Source organism: Grampus griseus (genome assembly GCF_964374135.1).
Source record: "Grampus griseus genome assembly, chromosome: 1".
NCBI classification, from domain to species: Eukaryota; Metazoa; Chordata; class Mammalia; order Artiodactyla; family Delphinidae; genus Grampus; species Grampus griseus.
The window spans coordinates 164136427-164160193 of NC_139017.1; the positions used below are offsets into that span (position 1 = coordinate 164136427).

The 23767-nt window shown below is 38.2% G+C and overlaps 1 protein-coding gene across 1 annotated transcript in view; it reads right to left on the reverse strand.

The window, feature by feature from the left end:
• CLIC4 (chloride intracellular channel 4) overlaps positions 1-23767 on the reverse strand; it is an 86070-nt gene that overhangs the window by 23182 nt on the left and 39121 nt on the right. The window contains exons 2-3 of the mRNA XM_082654701.1: positions 20075-20184; positions 3040-3165 (exon numbers count right to left, since the gene is read on the reverse strand). Of these exons, the coding sequence (XP_082510827.1) occupies positions 3040-3165; positions 20075-20184 (236 nt within the window). The remainder of the gene's footprint in view (positions 1-3039; positions 3166-20074; positions 20185-23767) is intronic.

Sequence of the window (23767 nt, forward strand, 5' to 3'; positions counted from 1 at the left end):
AATTTTCTCTATATGAAAAGCAAAATGAGGGAATTCCCTGGCGGTCCAGTGGTTAGGACTCCATGCTCTCAATGCCAAGGGCCCGGGTTCAGTCCCTGGCTGGGAAACTAAGATCCCACAAGCCACACGGCACAGCCAAAAAAAAAAAAAAGAAAACAAAAAAAAGCAATGTGAAAATGTTTATTTTCAAGGTCCAATTCAAAAAGCTATGGTGTCTTACAGAGTACTGGATGCCAAAAAAATTGAATATTTTGATATTAGTTCTACTACTTCTGTTAATATTTATTCCCTCTGAGAAAAATAAGAAAGAATAATGAAAATTATTTTTGTTGCTGTTATTGCTGCTATTGTTGAAGCAGAAGGCTAGAAGAGAATATGAGAAAATGCCCATTTTACTGAAATGGTATATAATGTTATCAGCATACTGATTTCAAAAACGTAAATATCCTTGGAAGGATTTACACAACAAACATTTTAGACAATGCTTTAAAACAACATACAACTTCCTTCACAGAGAATGAATGTCATTCAAACTGTTTCTCTATTTTTTTTTTTTTTTTTTTTTTGCGGTACGCGGGCCTCTCAATGTTGTGGCCTCTCCCGTTGCGGAGCACGGGCTCCGGACGCGCAGGCTCAGCGGCCATGGCTCACGGGCCCAGCCGCTCCGCGGCATGTGGGATCTTCCCGGAGCAGGGCACGAACCCGTGTCCCCTGCATCGGCAGGCAGACTCTCAACCACTGCGCCACCAGGGAAGCCCTGTTTCTCTATTTATAATTTAATGTTGATACAATGATCATCAGTTATGAGAGGACGATCACTTCCATTAGTGTCTGAGGATAAGATGGCAAATATGGAGCTGACAGACTTTAAGAATAAAAAGGGTAAAATATATATACATACATAAAAAGAGTAAAAGAGATCCAGTAGGTTCTATGATGCAAAACAATATCTGAAAAGTTATTTCTACTAAGCTGAATGCATGTTCATAATAGTTCCTTACTTATGTGTATACAGCTTCAATTTATATTTTTACAAGGATCCCAGTTTCAATTTATCAGTATTCTAACTATATACATGGCCTGGAGGAAAAGACAAATATGGTTTTATTAATGTTGGTCTAGAGAAACTTTACTACGGATAGAAGGAAGGTTAGGACTCCTGGACAGTAGAGATAAAAAAGTTTTGAGGCTTACATATGGCTGAGTCACTTCACTGTACAGCAGAAACTAGCACAACATTGTGAAGCAACTACACCCAAAAAAATAAAAATTAAAAAAAAAAAGAAGTTTGAGGGTCTTAGAAAGACAGGAAGGAAGGCAGAGAATAAGCTTTAGAATACACCATTAAGAAAATGAATTTTGGGGCTTCCCTGGTGGCGCAGTGGTTGAGAATCTGCCTGCTAATGCAGGGGACACGGGTTCGAGCCCTGGTCTGGGAAGATCCCACATGCCGCAGAGCAACTAGGCCACATGCCGCGGAGCAACTAGGCTCGTGAGCCACAACTACTGAGCCTGCGCATCTGGAGCCCGTGCTCCACAACAAAAGAGGCCGCGATAGTCAGAGGCCCGCGCACCGCAATGAAGAGTGGCCCCCGCTTGCCACAACTAGAGAAAGCCCTCGCACAGAAACGAAGTCCCAACACAGCAAAAATAAATAAATTAATTAAAAACAAAAGTACCAATGCCACCGTGGATGTGAGGATTAAATTAGTCAATGCTTTAAAAAAATAAAAGAAAATGAATTTTAAGCTTAGTATAAGATTGCTAAACAGAGGGCAATTCTGTTCACAATTGAAGATGGGCTAGTTGTAGACAGAGGTGTCATTATTCATATGTCTCCTGGCAGCCTTCCTGCCTACCATCCCCAACCCTGCATGCTATGCTCCAGCCACAGCTTTAGGTCCCCCAAAGAAACACTATTTATTCAAAATTATTTTTCTGCTTGGAACGTCTGTCATCCCTTCATTCACCTGCTAAAGGCCACTTTTTTTTTTTCAGTTAAAGCTCAGTTCAAGTGTTATCTCTTTCTATAAAGCCTTTTCTGATTCTACTCACTGTCCCACGGCACCACTATCTCTTCATATGTATTTGACTGCACTTCTTGAGAGCAGGGACTATCTTATTAACTATTACATCCATAGGGCTTTGTTGCCCAGTAACTGTTTGCAGGATAAACTAATGAATGAAGGAATGAATACTGATTAACTATTATTTTAGAACTCTCTGACCCATTAATCCCAATTCAGGGAAATTTATCTGTATATATGGAGGGTGAAAAACAACTAACAAGAAAAGGTTTGGGCCAGAAGAAACATTCCAGTTTTCAGGATAATGAAACTGGAAAAGCCTAGAAGAAACCAATGATGCTTTGAATCTATGCCAAGATTACATTATGATGAATAGTTGCAATTTAGGTAACTGTCATTACAGTACATCTATTCCTCAACTACACCTCACAATATAGTAAATAGTTGAGTACTTTAAAATCATTAACCATGTGGGCTAATATGCAAGACTGCGGGATCCAGAATACCTCAAAGAAATACATAAATAAAAATGGAATCCCAGGGACACAATCTAAAAAGTTAATTCCCTGGGGTGGTAGCTTCAGAAAGTTACCTTTAAAATGGCCTGATAGGAAATCTCCAGCAACCTGTACCACACTCCTGCTTAGATATTCTGGCTGGGTTCAGTTCAGTCTTTCCCCATCTTTTCTTCTCCCTAAACTTCTCTCTCATTTTGGGACCTCAAATAACCAGTCTTTCCTGACCTATCTCATGTGTCTCAAACCTACTTTCACAAGGTATTCTATAGCTTAATCAGATTCCTACCTTTCTTAGTGTGGCTTACTGGCCTACCTGGCAGCCAATTCTGTCATTTGTGTAGCACTATAATGTATGAAGAGAAGTGCTAGTCATTCCAACTTAATGCTGTGACAATTTAACTCAAGTACAATCAGGAGAAATGTCTCTAACGGCCAGATAAGACAAACTTTAAAGAGATGGCAATATTTCCATGCATATTTTCTTCAATACTCACTTGGGGGGGCATAAGACTTCTTCAAGAAATTCTTCAATCTTATTTACATCCGTTTTGACCTCATTGTTGAAAGTTATAAATGGTGGGTGGGTCCCCGGAGCCAAGTTCTGCAGGTCTGCAGGCTTCCTGTTAGACAAAATAGTGGTCAAAATCAGGTCATTTTTTACTCTAACTGAGAAGCAACAATACTTTACATTCTCAGAGTGATTCTAAATTTTAAAATATATAAAAATGAATAAGAAATAGTATTTTTTCCACTAAGTATAACAGCCACAATAGTACTCTAGTAAGAAGCAAACATCCACAAAGCACATAATTTAGGATAAAAAAATTAAAAGTCTTTGATTTTAACCAAAGACAAAGTTCTTCATTCTCATTCCAAATGTAACTCAGGTACTTATTAGAAATGGAGGTGGAATGAGGGGAAGAAGACTTGGGCAGGTCAGTCTCTAGTCTCAACTCTGGCACCAACTCACTGTGTAAAGACGGGCAAACTATAACTTCTCTACTTCTCTAGGCCTTCCTTTTCTTTTCTTTTTTTTAATAAGGAAGAAGAGCAGCTGATTCCTACAGTCCTTTTCCATAAGATTTCAAATTCAAATGCTACTTCTCCATTTTCCTATAAGTCCAGACTTAACAATGAAAAAGATTATGAGATTTGACTATCTAATATCAAAATTACTTCAATATATAAAAAGTAGCACAAACAAAGGTAAAAAGCAACATAGAATGGAAAAAAATAGTAAATAAGAAGGATTTTGTCCAAATTCATCAAAAATTCAAGTAGGTATGGGTGAAAATAAATTGATAAGCAATAGATAAGTGAACGCGTGGAAAAGTGTCCGAGAACCCAATCATCAAAGAAATTCAAAATTAAATAATGAAGAAATTTTCCTCCTATGAATTAGGAGAAACTGAAAATACACAGAACACTGATAAAAATGGTGAAACTGTATGCTACCCTATTAAAAAGCAAAATGGCTCACCTAAGCCTACCAATGAATCCTAGAGTCAGTAACATGACAGATATGGTGTGCATCCTAATGATAAAATATGAGGCATACATCACCACCTATGAAATATTCTTACCAAATAAGTCAAACCTGACTCTAAAATTAAGTCTCCTTGGGCAGCTGTCTCTAAAATTGTGATCTAGGGGACCCTTTCATCAGATGGTCCATGAGGTCAAAACCATTCGCATAATACTGACATCGTTTACCTTTTCCACTCTCATTCTCTCATGCCTGTACAGTGGAGTTTCCCATAGGCTACTTGGTGTGTGTCATCACAAGGTAACATATACAGAAGCAGATATGAGAATCTGTCTTCTGTCAAGGCAGACATTAGATAGGTACAAAAATATAAAACAATGCCACTCTTCTCACTAATTTTGTTTTGGAAAATACAGATTTTTTAATTCTTAAAAAATTTTGTGATAACAATGAGTTCATGATTGTTTTACTTAAATGAATTAGTAAATATTTTAAATTTCTCAGTTTTAATTTCTAATATAGTAAAATCAATAATAACTGAAAGCTCTTTGAGGTCCTTAATAATTTAAGTGTATAAACGGGTCCTGGGACCAAAAAGTTCATTTACAGGAAACACAAGGAGTTACAGAACAAAGTTAAATGATACCACAAGGAAGCAATCAGCCAACTCCAGAATTTGGGGCAGTCTACAGTTCAACTAATTAGATTTCTACCAGTCAATGGCATGGGGACAAAAAGCCACAAATGGGAGTTTGAAGGGACTGTTGTGGATTAAGAAAAATTTAAGAGACATAACAACCAAATATGAATAGAATTCGTTTGAATCCTAATTTGAACAAACCAGCCAAAGATAAGATATTTTGGAGACAACTGGGGAAACTGGATTGTATACTGGGAACTAGATGTTATAATGGCATTGTGGATAGTTAAGGACCTGTCATTATTGTTTGGAGATGTACACTGAAATGAGTAGAGGTGAGATGACAGGATTCCTGGGATGTGCTTTAAAATATTTCAGGGAAAAAAAGAAAAGAAAAGAAAGAACAAGAAGCAAAAAGGGACAAAGCAACTGGGAGCAAAATCTTAACAGAACTGAAGTTATGGGGAAGTTTATTCTTTCTGTGTATATGTTTGAATACTTTCATAATTAAAAAGATGAACTTAAAAAACTTAAACTTAAAAAAATATTATAATAAAATATATTGCTTCAAAGAACTTTTCCCCCTACTACAGACCTTCCTGCCTTCCATCCTACCACAAATGCATGGAATTTGAATAAATAAAGGATATTTTTAAGTGTATCATGAAGGTGAAATACTTTGTCATTAAAAAGAATTTTTAAAATAGAGTGTACCCTAAAACTCTATACTCAGCCCAGATTTTCAATTATGGTCTTATTCATATCAATTCTCTCTCTTTCTCCCTTTCTTTCCCTCCCATTGCCCTGCACACAGCCCCTTGTCTCTCTCTCAATTTAGGTTTGGAAAGTGCCTCATCTATTACTACATTCCAATCAAATATATAAAGACTTATTAATTATCCAATTAGTCCAAATGTTCTAACTCAGAGCCTCCCCCTACTCAAGTTCTAGAGCCTATCTCCTTCCCAAGCCAAAGAAAAATAAGACTATCTATCAACTGCTACAAAAACCTAAGCTCCCAAAGAGAACTTTTTAAAGTCAAAATCTGATTTGATTTTCAACTCTTGATTCTTTTACTGAGCATTCCTTCGTTGGACAAGGTAAAGTTGAGCACGAAATGATTGGAATACATGAAACTTGAGTAAGTTTTCCAGATGCACATTTATTTAAGTAGTGAGGTATGCCTATAAGGTTTCAGTAACTTTTATAAGTATTCAGCTCCAAGTCAGAACTAATCCTGTTCTGTTTTTCATTTCACTGTTTTTCTCTCCCTGCCTCTGGCCATACCATGCGGCTTGCAGGATGTTAGTTCCCTAATCGGGGACTGAACCTGGGCCCTCAGCAAGGAAAGTGCGCAGTTCTAACCACTGGACTGCCAGGGAATTCCACATTTCATTGGTTTCTTTTTGTTATTCCTTCTTACTCATCATCTTAACCACCTGTTCTTTCATCACTAAAGGGTCCAGCATGCCCAAGACCACAGTCATCTCTAATCTTCAAGTCACCCACTCATGTTCTCACTCAGACTCACATTTGTTCCCACTTATAATTTACTTCCTACTCAACTCAGGAAGACCCTGTACATAATCAAGAGTCTAGAAGTCCTAACAGTTTAGGCTTTATATATTTATTTTCTAATCCTAACACTTTAAAGTTTAAAAAGGTAGCACAAAGGTAAGCAAGAACAACAGTATCTCACCACAGCAAGTAGGGCTAATAAAACTCTATAAAGTACACAAGAGAAAGAGAACACACACATTTCCCATCAACGCCGGTGATGAATAAGAATGTTCTTTAATCTCATCATACACAAACTGTGATCACCTGGAAGACACTTTTCTCATTCCAAAGTTATAAACTATATTCACCAACATTTTTATGACTAACAGTCCATTAATGCCTAAATATAAGGTAATAATTTTTTCATGAACAGGGTGGATTTAGGTAAGGGAGAAGAAAGAAATCAATGCTTTAAAATAACCCATAAGGGAGGGCAGCAAAATAAATAGCAGCTATTACTTCTATAATAAATTATGACAGCTTTCAAGATCTCAAAACAAAAGTATTTATTAGAGGAGGGATACAGTTAGCATGGTAGAGAAGAAAGAACCAAAGACTGAATAAAGAAGGACCTGGTTAAAGTCCCAAATTGAACAGTTCTGCCATTCACCAGCTATGTGACTACGTAAATCACAACCTCTTTGGGTCTAGATTTCCTCATTTGTACTATGGATATAAGACTGGCTCTGCCTGTAAAGATCAAATCAAATAATGGGTGTGACAGTGAACTAAACTTTATGCAAGTGATGAAATTGCAGTTTTAAACTCTATTTGAGTCTGATGGTTCAAAACCGGTTATCTAGCATTAACTGGTAATAAGAAATCTGATTAATATAGAGGTATGTAAGTAAAGTGAAACCAGGCATATGTTTACCAATTTTCCTTAATATTAATGACTAGCGAATAGTTTTTCTTGTTTCTGCTAAAAGGCTATAAAGATTTTTTTTATAGATGATAAAACTATTTTCAGGATTAACTGCTGAGATAAAGCACAATCATGTTAGGTCCTTACTCCAAGTGAAAGTAAATTTGAGAAGAAACTTTAATGCCCCTAACAGATCAGTAGACGTCAAATAAATGGACAAGTTGTACGCACTGAAGCGACTCACTTAGAAGTTGTTATCGAGTCAGCAACCAGATAGAATCTAAGATTCTTCAACTTCAATTCCTCACTGGCACGCTAAGGTCTCAGGTGTTTCATCTGACCCACAAAGGCTCATTTTTACAGATGCTTCGCAGAAACTTAACATTTCAAGAACTGCAGTGTGAGAAAAATGAAACTGAGTAAGCAATGGCTAAAATTTTCAGGGCATCTTTGGTTTTTTTCATAAAAGGTCTTCAATAAATATTCAAGAATTCATTCAAGTTCATTCAAATGTTTCCCTTAAGTGATATCTAGGAAAAACAAAATGCATAGAATTCATGCCTTGAGATGAGAGCATGAATATTCTCCAATATTTTGGGGGCTTTTTATTTTCACCACTACTTACCAGTTTGTTTCTAGATGAAGAAAAGGAAATATATAAAGAGAAAAAACTAGGGGGGACCTTCAAGATGGCAGAGGAGTGAGACGTGGAGATCACCTTCCTCCCCACAAACACATCAAAAATACTTCTACAAGTGGAACAACTCCTAAAGAACACCCACTGAACGCTAGCAGAAGACCTCAGACTTCCCAAAAGGCAAGAAAATACCCACGTACCTGCGTAGGGCAAAAAAAAAGAAAAAACAGAGACAAAAGACTAGGGATGGGACCTGCACCTCTGGGACGGAGCTGTGAAGGAGGAAAACTCTCCACACCCTAGGAAGCCCCTTCACTGGTGGAAACAAGGGGTAGGCGGCGGGGGGGGGAAGCTTTGAAGCCACGGAGGAGAGCACAGCAACAGGGGTGCAGAGGGCAAAGCAGAGAGATTCCCGCACAGAGGATCGGGGCCAACCAGCTCTCACCAGCCTGAGAGGCTTGTCTGCTCACTGGGAGCTGAGGCTCGGGCTTCGGAGGTCGGATCCCAGGAAGAGGACTGGGGTTGGCTGCGTGAACACAGCCTGAAGGGAGCTAGTGTGCCACAGCTAGCCGGGAGGGAGTTCGGGAAAAAGTCTGGACCTGCCGAAGAGGCAAGAGACCATTGTTTCGGGGTGCGGAAGGAGAAGGGATTCCTTTTCCGTGTGCCCACAGTAGGCAGAGCACCACCTAAGTGAGCTCCAGAGACAGGCGCGAGCCATGGCTATCAGCTCGGACCCCTGAGACGGGCATGAAACGCTAAGGCTGCTGCCACTGCCAACAAGAATCCTGTGTGCAAGCACAGGTCACTATCCATACCACAGCCCCCGGAGCCTGTGCAGCACGCCACTGCCAGGGTCCCGTGATCCAGGCACAACTTCCCTGGGAGAACACACGGTGCCTCAGGCTGTTGCAACATTACGCCGGCCTCTGCCGCCACAGGCTCGCCCTGCATTCCAGTTATGACTACCGTACCCCTCCCTCTCCCTGGCACGAGTGAGCCAGAGCCCCCTAATAAGCCGCTGCTTTAACCCTCTCCTGTCTGGGCAGGGAACAGATGCCTGAGGGCAACGTACATGCAGAGGCGGGGCCAAAACCAAAGCTGAACCCCAGGAGCTGGGCAAACAAAGAGGAGAAAGGGAAATTTCTCCCTGCAGCCTCAGGAGCCGGGGATTAAATCCCCACAGTCAACCTGAGGTACCCTGCATCTGTGGAATACCTGAATGGACAACGCATCGTCCCAAAATTGAGGCGGTGGACTTTAGGAGCAACTGTAGACTTGGGGTTTGCTGTCTGTGACTGATTTGTTTCTGATATTTATGTTTATCTTAGTTTAGTTTTTAGCACTTGTTATCATTGGTGTATTTGTTTACTGGTTTGGTCGCTCTCTTCTTTTTTTTTTTAATTTTTTTTTTATGTTAATAATTTATTTTTCTTTCTTTTTTTCTCCCTTTTCTTCTGAGTTGTGTGGCTGACAGGGTCTTGGTGCTCCAGCCTGGTATCAGGCCTGAGCCTCTGAGGTGTGAGAGCCGACTTCAGGAAACTGAAATCTCCTGGCCCCACGTAATATCAATCTGCAAGAGCTCTCCCAGAGATCTCCATCACAACGCTAAGACCCAGCTCCACCCAACGGCCAGCAAGCTCCAGTGCTGGACGCCCCATGCCAAACAACTAGTAAGACAGGAACGCAACCCCACCCATTAGCAGAGAGGCTGCCTATATTAATACTAAGTTAACAGACACTTCAACACCAGACACAGCCCTGCCCACCAGAGAGACAAGATCTAGCCCCACCCACGAGAACACAGGCACCAGTCCCCTCCACCAGGAAGCCTACACAAGCCACTGAAACAACCTCACCCACTGGGGGCAGACACCAAAAACAACGGGAACTACGAACCTGCAGCCTGCAAAAAGGAGACCCCAAACAGAGTAAGTTAAACAAAATGAGAAGACAGAGAAATATGCAGCAGATGAAGGAGCAAGGTAAACACCCACCAGACCAAACAAATGAAGAGGAAATAGGCAGTCTACCTGAAAAAGAATTCAGAGTAATGATAGTAAAGATGATGCAAAATCTTGGAAATAGAATGGAGAAAATACAAGAAACGTTTAACAAGGACCTAGAAGAACTAAAGAGCAAACAAACGATGAACAACACAATAAATGAAATTAAAATATCTCTAGAAAGAATCAATAGCAGAATAACTGAGGCAAAAGAACAATAAGTGACGTGGAAGATAAAACAGTGGAAATAACTACCGCAGAGCAGAATAAAGAAAAAAGAATGAAAAGAATTGAGGACAGTCTCAGAGACCTCTGGGATAACATTAAACGCACCAACATTTGAATTATAGGGGTCCCAGAAGAAGAAGAGAAAAAGAAAGGGACTGAGAAAATATGTGAAGAGATTATAGTTGAAAACTTCCCTAATATGGGAAAATAAATAGTCAATCAAGTCCAGGAAGCACAGAGAGTCCCATACAGGATAAATCCAAGGAGAAACATGCGAAGACACATATTAATCAAACTATCAAAAATTAAATACAAAGAAAAAATATTGGGCTTCCCTGGTGGCGCAGTGGTTGAGAGTCTGCCTGTCGATTCAGGGGACACAGGTTCGAGCCCTGGTCTGGGAAGTTCCCACATGCCATGGAGCAACTGGGCCTGTGAGCCACAACTACTGAGCCTGCACATCTGGAGACTGTGCTCCGCAACGAGAGGCCGCGATAGTGAGAGGCCCGCGCACTGCGATGAAGAGTGGCCCCTGCTCGCCGCAACGGGAGAAAGCCCTCGCACGGAAACGAAGACCCAACACAGCCATAAATAAATAAATAAATAAATTTTAAAAAAGAAAAAAATATTAAAAGCAGCAAGGGAAAAGCAACAAATAACATACAAGGGAATCCCCATAAGGTTAACACATGATCTTTCAGCAGAAACTCTATAAGCCAGAAGGGAGTGGCAGGGCATATTTAAAGTGATGAAAGGGCAAAACCTACAACCAAGATTACTCTACCCAGCAAGGATCTCACTCAGATTTGACAGAGAAATTAAAAACTTTACAGACAAGCAAAACTTAAGAGAATTCAACATCACCAAACTAGCTTTACAACAAATGCTGAAGGAACTTCTCTAGGCAGGAAACACAAGAGGAGAAAAAGACCTCCAAAAACAAACCCAAGACAATTAAGAAAATGGTAATAGGAACATACATATTGATAATTACCTTAAATGTAAATGGATTAAATACTCCAACCAAAAGACACAGACTGGCTGAATGGATACAAAAACAAGATCTGTATATATGCTGTCTACCAGAGACCCACTTCAGACCTAGGGACACATACAGACTGAAAGTGAGGGAATGGAAAAAGATATTCCATGCAAATAGAAATCAAAAGAAAGCTGGAGTAGCAATTCTCGTATCAGACAAAATAGACTTTAAAATAAAGACTACTATAAGGGATCCATCCAAGAAGAAGATTGCAAATATTTATGCACCCAACATATAGGAGCACCTCAATACATAAGGCAAATGCTAACAGCCATAAAAGGGGAAATCAACAGCAACACAATAATAGTAGGGGACTTTAACACCCCACTTTCACCAATGGACAGATCATCCAAAATGAAAATAAGGAAACACAAGCTTTAAATGACACATTAGACAAGATGGACTTAACTGATATTTATAGGATACTGCAACCAAAAACAATAGAATATACTTTCTTCTCAAGTGCTCATGGAACATTCTCCAGAATAGATCATATCTTGGGTCACAAATCAAGCCTTGGTAAGTTTAACAAAATTGAAATCGTATCAAGTATCTTTTCTGACCACAACACTACGAGACTAGATATCAGTTACAGGAAAAAAACTGTAAAAAATTCAAACACATGGAGGCTAAACAATACACTAGTAAATAACCAGGAGATAACTGAAGAAATCAAAGAGGAAATCAAAAAATACCTAGAAACAAATGACAATGAAAACATAATGACCCAAAACCTATGGGATGCAGCAAAAGCAGTTCTAAGAGGGACATTTATAGCAATACAATCCTACCTCAAAAAACAAGAAACATCTCAAATAAACAACCTAACCTTATACCGAAAGCAATTAGAGAAAGAAGGAAAAAAAACTCCAAAGTTAGCAGAAGGAAAGAAATCATAAAGATCAAATCAGAAATAAATGAAAAAGAAATGAAGGAAATACCATCAAAGATCAATAAAACTAAAAGCTGGTTCTTTGAGAAGATAAACAAAATTGATAAACCATTAGCCAGACTCATCCAGAAAAAAAGGGAGAAGACTCAAATGAACAGAATTAGAAATGAAAAAGAAGTAACAGCTGACACTGCAGAAATACAAAGGATCATGAGACATTACTACAAGCAGCTATATGCCAATAAAATGGACAACCTGGAAGAAATGGACAAATTCTTAGAAAAGCAAAAGCTTCTGAGACTGAACCAGGAAGAAACAGAAAATATAAACAGACCAATCACAAGCAGTGAAATTGAAACTGTGATTAAAAGTCTTCCAACAAACAAAAGCCCAGGACCAGATGGCTTCACAGGCAAATTCTATCAAACATTTAGAGAAGAGCTAACACCTATCCTTCTCAAACTCTTCCAAAATATATAGCAGAGGGAGGAACACTCCCAAACTCATTCTACGAGGCCACCATCACCCTGATACCAAAACCAGACAAAGAGGTCACAAAAAAAGAAAACTAGAGGCCAATATCGCTGATGAACATAGATGCAAAAATCCTCAACAAAATACTAGCAAGCAGAATCCAACAGCACATTAAAAGGATCATACACCACGATCAAGTGGGGTTTATCCTAGGAATGCAAGGACGCTTCAATATACACAAATCAATCAATGTGATACACCATATTAACAAGTTGAAGGATAAAAACCATATGATAATCTCAGTAGATGAAGAAAAAGCTTTCAGCAAAATTCAACACCCATTTATGATAAAAACTCTCCAGAAAATAGGTATAGAGGGAAGCTACCTCAACATAATATAGGCCATATATGACAAACCCACAGCCAACATCATTCTCAATGGTGAAAAACTGAAAGCATTTCCGCTAAGATTAGGAACAAGACAAGATTGCCTACTCTCACCACTATTATTCAACATAGTTTTGGAAGTTTTAGCTACAGCAGTCAGAGAAGAAAAAGAAATAAAAGGAAACCAAATCAGAAAAGAAGAATTAAAACTGTCACTGTTTGCAGATGACATGATACTATACACAAAGAATCCTAAAGATGCTACCAGAAAACTACTAGAGCTAATCAATGAATTTGGTAAAGTAGCAAGATACAAAATTAATGCACAGAAATCTCTTGCATTCCTATACACTAACAACGAAAAATCTGAAAGAGAAATTAAAGAAACACTCCCATTTACCATTGCAACAAAAAGAATAAAATACCTAGGGATAAACCTACCTAAGGAGACAAAAGACCTGTATGCAGAAAACTATAAGACAATGATGAAAGAAATTAAACATGATACAAACAGATGGAGAGATATACCATGTTCTTGGATTGGAAGAATCAACATTGTGAAAATGACTATACTACGGAAAGCAATCTACAGATTCAACGCAATCCCTATCAAACTACCACTGGCATTTTTCACAGAACTAGAACAAAAAATTTCACAATTTGTATGGAAACACAAAAGACCCCGAATAGCCAAAGCAATCTTGAGAAAGAAAAACGGAGCTGGAGGCATCAGGCTCCCTGACTTCAGACTATACTACAGAGCTACAGTAATCAAGACAATATGGTGCTGACACAAAAACAGAAATACAGATCAATGGAATGGGATAGAAAACCCAGACATAAACCCACACACGTATGGTCACCTTACTTTTGATAAAGGAGGCAAGACTATACAGTGGAGAAAAGACAGCCTCTTCAATAAGTGGTGTTGAGAAAACTGGACAGCTACATGTGAAAGAATGAAATCAGAACACTCCCTAACACCATACACAAAAATAAACTCAAACTGGATTAAAGACCTAAATGTAAGGCCAGACACTATCAAACTCTTAGAGGAAAACATAGGCAGAACACTCTATGACATAAATCACAGCAAGATCCTTTTTGACCCATCTCCTAGAGAAATGGAAATAAAAACAAAAATAAACAAATGGGACCTAATGAAACTTAAAAGCTTTTACACAGCAAAGGAAACCAGAAACAAGACGAAAATAGGAGAAAATATTTGCAAACAAAGCAACTGACAAAGGATTAATCTCCAAAATACATAAGCAGCTCATGCAGCACAATTTCAAAGAAACAAACAACCCAATCCAAAAATGGGCAGAAGACCTAAACAGACATTTCTCTGTCAAAGATATACAGATTGCCAACAAACACATGAAAGGATGTTCAACATCACTAATCATTAAAGAAATGCAAATCAAAACTACAATGAGGTATCACCTCACACTGGTCAGAATGGCCATCATCAAAAAATCTACAAACAATAAACGCTGGAGAGGGTGTGGAGGAAAGAGAACCCTCTTGCACTGTTGGTGGGAATGTAAATTGACACAGCCCCCATGGAGAACAGTATGGAGGTTCCTTAAAAAACTAAAAATAGAACTACCATATGACCCAGCAATCCCACTACTGGGCATATACCCTGAGAAAACCATAATTCAAAAAGAGTCATGTACCACAATGTTCATTGCAGCACTATTTACAATAGCCAAGACATGGAAGCAACCTAAATGTCTATCAAGAGATGAATGGATAAAGAAGATGTGGCACATATATACAATGGATTATTACTCAGCCATAAAAAGAAACAAAATTGAGTTATCTGTAGTGAGGTGGATGGACCTAGAGACTGTCATACAGAGTGAAGTAAGTCAGAAAGAGAAAAACAAATACCGTATGCTAACACATATATAGGGAATCTAAAAAAAAAAAAAAAAATGGTTCTGATGAACCTAGGGGCAGGGCAGGAAAGGAATAAAGACACAGATGTAGAGAATGGACTTGAGGACATGGGAAGAGGCAAGGGTAAGCTGGGATGAAGTGAGAGGGTAGCACTGACATATATACACTACTAAATGTAAAACAGATAGCTAGTGGGAAGCAGCTGCATAGTACAGGGAGATCAGCTCAGTGCTTTGTGACCACCTAGAGGGGTGGGATAGGGAGGGTGGGAGGGAGACGCAAGAGGGAGGGGATATGGGGATATATGTATACATATAGATGATTCACTTTGTTATACAGCAGAAACTACACAACATTGTAAAGCAACTATACTCCAATGAAGATGTTTAAAATTTTTTTTTAATTTAAAAAAAATTTAAAAACTGGATGGTGAATACTCATCAAAAAAAAGAAAAAACTAAAATAAGATACAGAAAGAAAGGGAAAGACAGGAATGAAAAGGAGACACCTTATAGGAGCTAATACTTTAAGCAACTTAAGTGGCTTAATTGCAATTAAAATTTAATTCAGCACAAACAATTGGAGGCCCTCGGGCTGGTGGCTCGGTTCCAGCTGCTTGGTATAAAATGAGTACAGCACAGCCACAGGACTCTGGAGCTGGTCCTTAAAAATGACCTACTGTAACTAGTTGACTCACTAAATGGAGAGAAAAAAATACGAAGTATGTAGACTTACACGTTAATTGAGTTCCCTTTTAAAACTTTAAAGGTGTTGATTTTCAAGGCATAGAATTATTTCATACAAATCAAGAGAATGCTGGACACCAGATGGCAAATAAGCAAAAAAAGGTAACAACACAAATCTTTGGTTTCAGATCACTTTACTCCTATTAATTATCCTTCACTAGATTTGCTATATTCTGACTAATACTAAAGTCACTAACTGAATGACTGAACTATGAACATCAAACCACACACACCAAGGTCCCAGTTACTAAGTATTTTGTCTGTGTGTCCTGTTCAACCAGTTAAAGGATTTTATTTATTGTGATTAAATGTGGTATACTGCTGATCTCTGTCTACTTTAATGTCAACTTGTGGAGCAATCATTTTAGAACAAAATAGCACCCATGGAAAGGTATCAAATTCAGCTTTTATAATACTCAACAGATTTTATTTATAGTTTATAAGCAGACTTTATACTGACAACAGGTTTAGAAAATCTTTCACTAACAATCCATTTTTCTATTTCAGCTCTTAGTGGCCCCAACAGGATTTTTCATCTTTGAAATTATCTTGAAAAAGAACATAAAGACATGTGGCAGTGGCAGTGAAATTCTGTCCGTCTCTGTCTCTCTCTCTCTCTGTCTCTATCTCTCTCTGTCTCTCTCTCACACACACACACACAGGGTATGTATACATGTGATTCAAAATGCATTCATGAGACCCATATCTTGAATTGTAGGACCATTCTAACAAGGTCTTCACACAGCCCAAGTCAACTTTACAAAGGGGAAGAACAGAGTCTGTACTTTCCTGACTGACCAGCAGCAGGAAATGATTTCTCTAAAAGGCTGGCCTGTTCCACTCCACTTAGTCTCTCTGTATGTGTTATTCATGCTGCTGTGTACTGAAGATGTACCTGGAACTCAAAACTGATCTCTCAACTTGCTGAAGACTATTTTCAGAAGGGTAGAACCACAGAGACATGATAATGAAAGCAAATTACCTGAAGAATCTATTTGGAAATCAGATTTTGTTCTGAGTTTATAACTCCTTTTAAGATATACAGAACTATCAGTTTTATAGTTCTGCTGTAACATTTTAAACTATAACAAAATTGTTAAAGTTTAAACTATTATAATAATAATGCAAAACCTTATGCCATGATCATGGCAATTTACTTGTGGGTCTGACTCATACAATGTTACAAATGGTATGCTGACTTCTGAAGCAGAAAGAACTGGTGACACCACAAAGGATGAGACAGTTTCAATGTTTAAGGTGGGAATGGGAAAAATGAAAACAAATATTTCCCAGACTTTTAAAGTGGTCTTCTCCAATTTATCTATTTTCTCAGAGAATATCATGGAGGAAGAATTTTATTCACTGGTAATATAGCAGATATCACTGCTTTTACAATAAAAAGCTTATTTCTTAAAGTTATCATTTCCACTCTCATTTCCCAAAACCAGAAGAGTTTACCGTAACAACTATATGGCCACACTCAGCTATATCCAAGTCAATGTCTCAGTGTGTATATGTATGTGTGTCTGTCACTCTCTCTTATTACTGTTCTCACGCTTCCTTCTTTCTCTTCCCCCAGCCTACCTCTCAGGCTTATCTGTGCTCTAATGATGCTGATCTCTGATTTAAGAACTTCTGAGCATAATGAAGATAATGGAAGTCTTCAAATAAAGTTCTTGATCACTGCCATGAACCTGTCAGCCACAAAGGCCCTGTAACACCAGTGTGATAAAAATAATAAATTCTATTCAATAATAGGTCTGAAAATGGTCTGATAACAGTAGTAAAAAGTACCCTGAACGGTGTTTAGCATGTAATAGACAATGAAGAAATGTTAGTTTATTTTTCCCTTCTTTCTTACTGAGATTAAAAATGAGGTAACTGACCTCCAAGAAGATGAGACAGCTTGCCCAGCGAAATCAGAGACAGGGCTCTCTCCACACAGAACCAGGTCTCTACCCTTAACACTTTCTGCTATGCCATGGTTGCTCCCCTTTTGATGACACATGATAACATCCTGAAATGTGTCCCATATTTTAATATTTTCACTTATATTTACCTGAAGCTTTTGTTCAAATGGCAGTTGATATAAACCTGAATTCCTAAAGCCTAGGAACTATTTTTTTTTTAATCTGAAAGTTCTGTAATACGACTGCAGCATAAACAAAAAATTAGGTTTAGAAATTACTCCCACAAAAGTATGAAGGCAGCACTCGCAGGAAGCAATGGGAGGTTGTTCCAAGCCTCACAGGGGCATATGCATACCACCAGCATAGTCACTAACACCGACTGAGCTTCAAAGAGAACGTGTTACACACTGCCAGAACTAGAAACTGGCTTGTTCTTATGGATGAAATGTCATTTAACAATAATTTTTTCAGAGCAGAGAGTGGGCTTCTAAAAAGCTCTCAGTAGAGTTCTATTGTTCTCCGCCAGTTTGTTCTGGGATCAGTACATTTCACTAAGAAATTAGGCAATTATCAGGAAAAGCAGGAAAATAAGCACTATAGGCACCAAATCTTTCTCCCCCACAGCTTTCTAAAAACAATCATATTTAAAGTTTTAAAGTTAAGAATATATTATGAAAGGTACTTTTTACTACAGCATGTTTTAGTCCTCTGTGACAACTTTATTTTATTTATACTGGTTTTTTTTTTGAGCCAACGTTCACTCTCTTGGGGTACCTTCTCTTTGAAATCTTACTTAAGACTATATATATAAGCATGTAAACTCATAGAAAAGGTCTGGAAGGATGGTAAAGAGCAAACCTAAATGCAGTTATCTCTGTGAAGGGGAACCTGATGACCAAGGTTAGGGATGAAGGGGACTCATTATCATGTACTACTTGTACACTTTTAATTGACCTTAAGAAGGATTTTTTTATATGTACTATAGACCTAAGACTTTTAAAGAAAGCTAAAGAATATAGGCTCCAGTATTAAGTGTTCTCTGTAGATTTTACACAAAGCTCTAGGAAATAAACACACGTCTTCTTTGAGTAGCAAATTTTCTAATTAGGAGGCCCTGAATCTTTCATCCTACTTCCCATGTGTCACCTTTTACATGTAGGGCACATTACTCCTAAACATATACAAATCCCCAAATATCAATCAACTTCCAAGAATAACGCCATCAAAACTTTGTAAACGAAAAGTGAAACAGATGACTTAGAAACAGCCGTTATGAGTTCACTTCCTTTTCTGAACCAGATTCCCATTCCCATTCCCATGGTTCTATTACTGGTGTGCACCACAATCAAGCACTGTATTGAGCTGTTCAAAGAAGGCTTTTTCAAAGCATGTTAGTCAACTCACTTGCTCCAAGCCAAAAATGGAATAGGAGAAATCCAAGTATTTTAAGACACACTAAGGGTGTGTTCTTGGCGGCACGGTCTATTTTTAGGAGTTATATTGGGAAACTCCCTTTGTGAATGCATGTAGGAAAAAAACAGTAATAGAAGGGTAACTATATAAATTATTTCATTCTTACAATAGCTCTGTCCAATATGAGCTAGGTATGTCTTCAAATGAGCCTGTAGTTCTTACAATTCCCAAAGGCTTATTTCTACATTCATATATATAACCAAAGGGGTTCCTGGAAGACTTTATGGCTTATTTTCAATAAATAGATTTTAAGTCTGCAAAATCTCAATTAAGTGAAGTAAAAAATAAATTTTAAGGAACTGACAGGGGTCCCAGAGAATGCTAACCTAGAACAGGGAATGGGATTACAGCTGTCAGGTAATTCTCACATTGTGATGCCCAGAAGGAGAATGTTCATGAATTCTGCTCCCCATCCAGTGATAGCCTGTCATTATTTTTTCTTGGACACTGCACATGTCTAATAAGCTTAAAAAATAAGTAGCAAAGCATTTTTTGCTTTGTGGCATTTGTGTCAAGAGGAATACATTTCCACTGCCAAATCCCAGATTCTCTATTGGTAAAAATGTTCTCAACCCTTGGGTTAAATCTTTTTTTTTTTTAAGTATGAATGTTTTTTGCCTCAGACCTGTTTGCTAAGGGAGAATAGAAGTTACTGAGTAAAAAAAGCTTACTGCTCTCAGGGCTCTTCTCAGCCCTCTCCACTTTGGTCTGTAGAGAGAAAGTCAGAAACAACCCTTCACCTAGCAAGAACAATCACAGGGCCATAGATAACTGCTCTTATTCTATAATTGTATTTAACCAAATATGGTTAAAATCATATTACAGAAAACTCCCATTATGTTTTGAAAAGTAGATGAAATGAAAAAGACCACAGCAGTAATCAGCCTCCAAAAATCCCACTCTTGGTTTTAAAGATCCAGATTGTATAGGCCATGTGTCTACGAGCACATTTGAGGAGTCGTCTGTTTAGAAAGTTCTGCATAGTTACATGTTTATCTGTAAAGTCAAAGATTTCACTGCTTCTACCCTAAAACAGCTCCTGGTGCTGCTCTTGATATTATAAGGTAAACATACAATAAGCTCCTAAAAAGACTGAGAGGCCACAAGCAATATACTTACATTGTGAATTATCCATAATACTTATACAAGTTAAACGTGCCCATAAATCAGCTGAACTTTAATACATTTCTTTATAGAACATATGCAAGCAAAGTGAGGGATGAGGAGAGGATCAAACTGAGAACATCAAGTTGATCCCCAACTACAACCAAATCTTACCTTTTCAGGTCAACAGTTGTGACACTAAACACAACTCCTTTGAGCCAAAGAATCATGAAGAGCCTCTGGGAAAAGGGGCAGTTTCCTATGCTTTCACCATCACTGCCAGCCTGGAAACAGAAATAAACATTAAAAAACAAGGCCAAAGTGATGATACACAAAACAATAGACCTTTTCCTGAATTTTAGTCAAGGGTACTAGGAGACAGGAAAAGTTGCATTGTGGAAGGAAGAAATTCAGGTCTTTCATTTGCCTCTTTCTCTTTTTTTTGTTTTGGCCACACTGCACGGCTTGCAGGATCTTAATTCCCTGACCAGGGATTGAACCCAGGCCCTCGGAAGTGAAAGCACAGAGTCCTAACCACTGGACCACCAGGGAATTCCCGCCTCTTTTTCTTAAAAATGGCCAGTCTAATATAGTGCTGTCCAAGAGAGCTATCTGCAATGATAGAAATGATCTGAATTATCACTGTCCAATACAGTAGTTATTTGTGATATATGGCTAATGAGTACTTAAAATGTGGCTAGTTCAAATGAACTGAATTTTATTTACTTTTAATTAATTTATATTTAAACAGCCACACGTGGCTAATGGCAACCTTATTGGACAGCACAGGTCCAATCAATCCCTAGGGGATACACATATCCTTTCGTCAGGGCAAAGACTATCATAGGTTTTATGAAACGTAAGTCATTTCTTGTTCTATGAAACAGTATTCTTTACAGGGCAACATGAAAAGGGAAACGTGTGCCTCTCTCCAAAGGGTAAAATAACTGCCAACCTCCCCCACATTAAGCAAAATTATTCATGGGACTTCCCTGGTGGTCCAGTGGTTAAGACTCCACACTCCCAAGGCAGGGGGCCTGGCTTCTATCCCTGGTCAGGGAACTAGATCCCGTACGCTGCACTAAGAGCCCACATGCCGCAACTAAAAGATCCCATATGTCACAACTAAGACACAGTGCAGCCAAACAAATAAATAAATATTTTTTAAAAAAGTATTCATTATAAAAATCCCATACCTTGTTTACACATTCCTTCAGGGAACAAGAAAATAACAAAAGATATCTTTATAATAAGTTATTTGTAATCCTACTTAATAAATGAAGCAGTTGACTTCCCTGAGCTCTACGATAACACAATTTTCCTAAAAATTAGAGTGGGACAAATCTTGAATTCCATCAAGTATGCCCCCCAAGTTTAAAAAGGAGGGAAGGGGGAGGAGGAAATGAAAAGAGCGAGCAAGCAGGCTGGAAGAGAACATTCTGACACTCACTAGCAGCCAACACAGCCCTCTTCACCATAAAGTCTATGAATAGAGCCAGAAACTAACTTTCAACAAGTCACTCAAAGATGCTGGTAGAAGTACTGTTTATTATCCTGAAGTAAGTCTCAAAAACTTCAGAAGGCATTTCAGTAAAATGCTACATTAGTAAAGTCATTAATTCCTAAACTACTGGGGAAATGGAGGGGAGTTAAAAAAAATAAAAGCAGTTACCTGATTAAATATAATACAGGGGACTCCCCTGGTGGCGCAGAGGTTGGGAATCCGCCTGCCAATGCAGGGGACACAGGTTCGAGCCCTGGTCCAGGAAGATTCCATACGCCGCGGAGCAACTAAGCCCATGCACCACAACTGCTGAGCCCGTGTGCCACAACTACTGAAGCCCACGTACCCTAGAGCCCCTGCTCCACAACGAGAAGCCACAAAATGAGAAGGCTGCACACTGCACCAAAGAGTAACCCCTGCTCGCCACAACTAGAGAAAGCCCATGTGCAGCAACAAAGACCCAACGCAGCCATAAATAAATAAATAAATAAATAAATAACTTAGCATGTGCACCCTTCAGGATAAATCTGGAAAACGCCTTTGTATTAACTGCTCTCCTAAAACTCATGACAATTCAAATAAGAAGTACTGCCATGATTAAGTTTTTCCAAAGTCATAACAGCACCAGAAAATTGGCAGCTACTAGCCAGATGATGTTTTCATAAAGTAGAGTGAAACTGTGGAAAAACTCGGATGTCCAGTAGTCATAAATCAAAAACTCCCTCCTTTAATCCAAGTTGTACTAATAAAATTCCATTTCAACAAAGTTAAAGAATCAAAATTACTCTCTCCAGTATGAATTACAATAAATACAACCTATTGGTACAACTGACTGAGGAGGTGAGGAGGATATTATGGTATAATGGAAAGCATACTACACTGGGAATCAGGGTATCTTATTCTGCATCCAGTTTTTATTAATGTTAAAAATGAACACATAGCATCTAAAAAAAGTATGCTTTTTTTTTTTACTGCTTCTAACAGTAACATATACACTCATTTTAAATTTTTTTTATTAAATGAAATTCTTTAAATTCTATACTGCTTTAAAATTTTCAAAAATTTCAGACACATGATTTCATATAATCCCAAAATAACCCTTTTTTACTCCTACCACTCTATTGCCCCTTCCCCCCCACTAGTAACCACTAGTTCGTGCTCTATATCTATGAGTCTGCTTCTTCTGTTTTATTCACTAGTTTGTTGCATTTTTTAGATTCCACATGTAAGTGATATCATACAGTATTTGTCTTTCTCTGTCTGACTTATTTCACTTAGCATAATGCCCTCCAAGTCCATGCATGTTGCTGCAAATGGCAAAATTTCATTCTTTTTTATGGCTCAGTAGTATTCCATTGTATACATACACCACATCTTCTTTATCCATTCATCTGTTGATGGGCACTTAGGTTATTTCCATACCATCACAACTGTAAATAATGCTGCTATGAACATTAAGGTGCATGTATCTTTTTGAATTAGTGTTTTTGTGCTTTTTCAGATATACATCCAGGAATGGGACTCCTGGGTCATATAGCAGTCCAATTTTTAGTTTTTGGGGAAACTTCCATACTGCTTTCCACAGTGACTGCACCAATTTACATTCCCACCAATAGTGTCCAAGGGTTCCCTTTTCTCCACATCCTTGCCAACATCTGCAATTTGCGTTCTTTTTGATGATCGCCATTCTGACCGGTGTAAGGTGATATCTCATTGTGGTTTTCATTTGCATTTCCCTGATTATTAGTGATGTTGAGCATCTTTTCATGTGCCTATTGGCCATCTGCATTTCCTCTTTGGAAAAATGTCTATTCAGTTCTTCAGCCCATTTTTTAATCTGATTGTTTTTTAATGTTGAGTTGTATGAGCTGGTTATATATTTTGTATATTAATGGATATTAACCCCTTATCGGTCATATCATTTGCAAATGTCTTCTTCCATTCAATAGGTTGTGTTTTCATTTTGTCATTGGTTTCCTTCACTGTGCAAAAGCTTTAAGTTTCATTAGGTCCCGTTTGTTTATTTTGCTTTTGATTCCTTTGCTTTAGTAGACGGATCCAAACAAATATTGCTGCAATTTATGTCAAAGAGTGTTCTATGTGACTTTTAAGTTAATCTATATCAAAGGAAGCCATTTTATAAATTTAGACAGCTAATTTAGATAGAATCCATGCTAAAGGTAAAACTTTAAAACCTCACTTATCTATGTTTTCCTCTAGGAGTTTTATAGTATCTGGTCTTACATTTAGGTTTTTAATCAATTTGAGTTTATTTTTGTGTATGGTATTAGAGAATATTCTAATTTCATTCTTTTACACGTGCCTCCAGTTTTCCCAACACTATTTATTGAAGAGACTGTCTT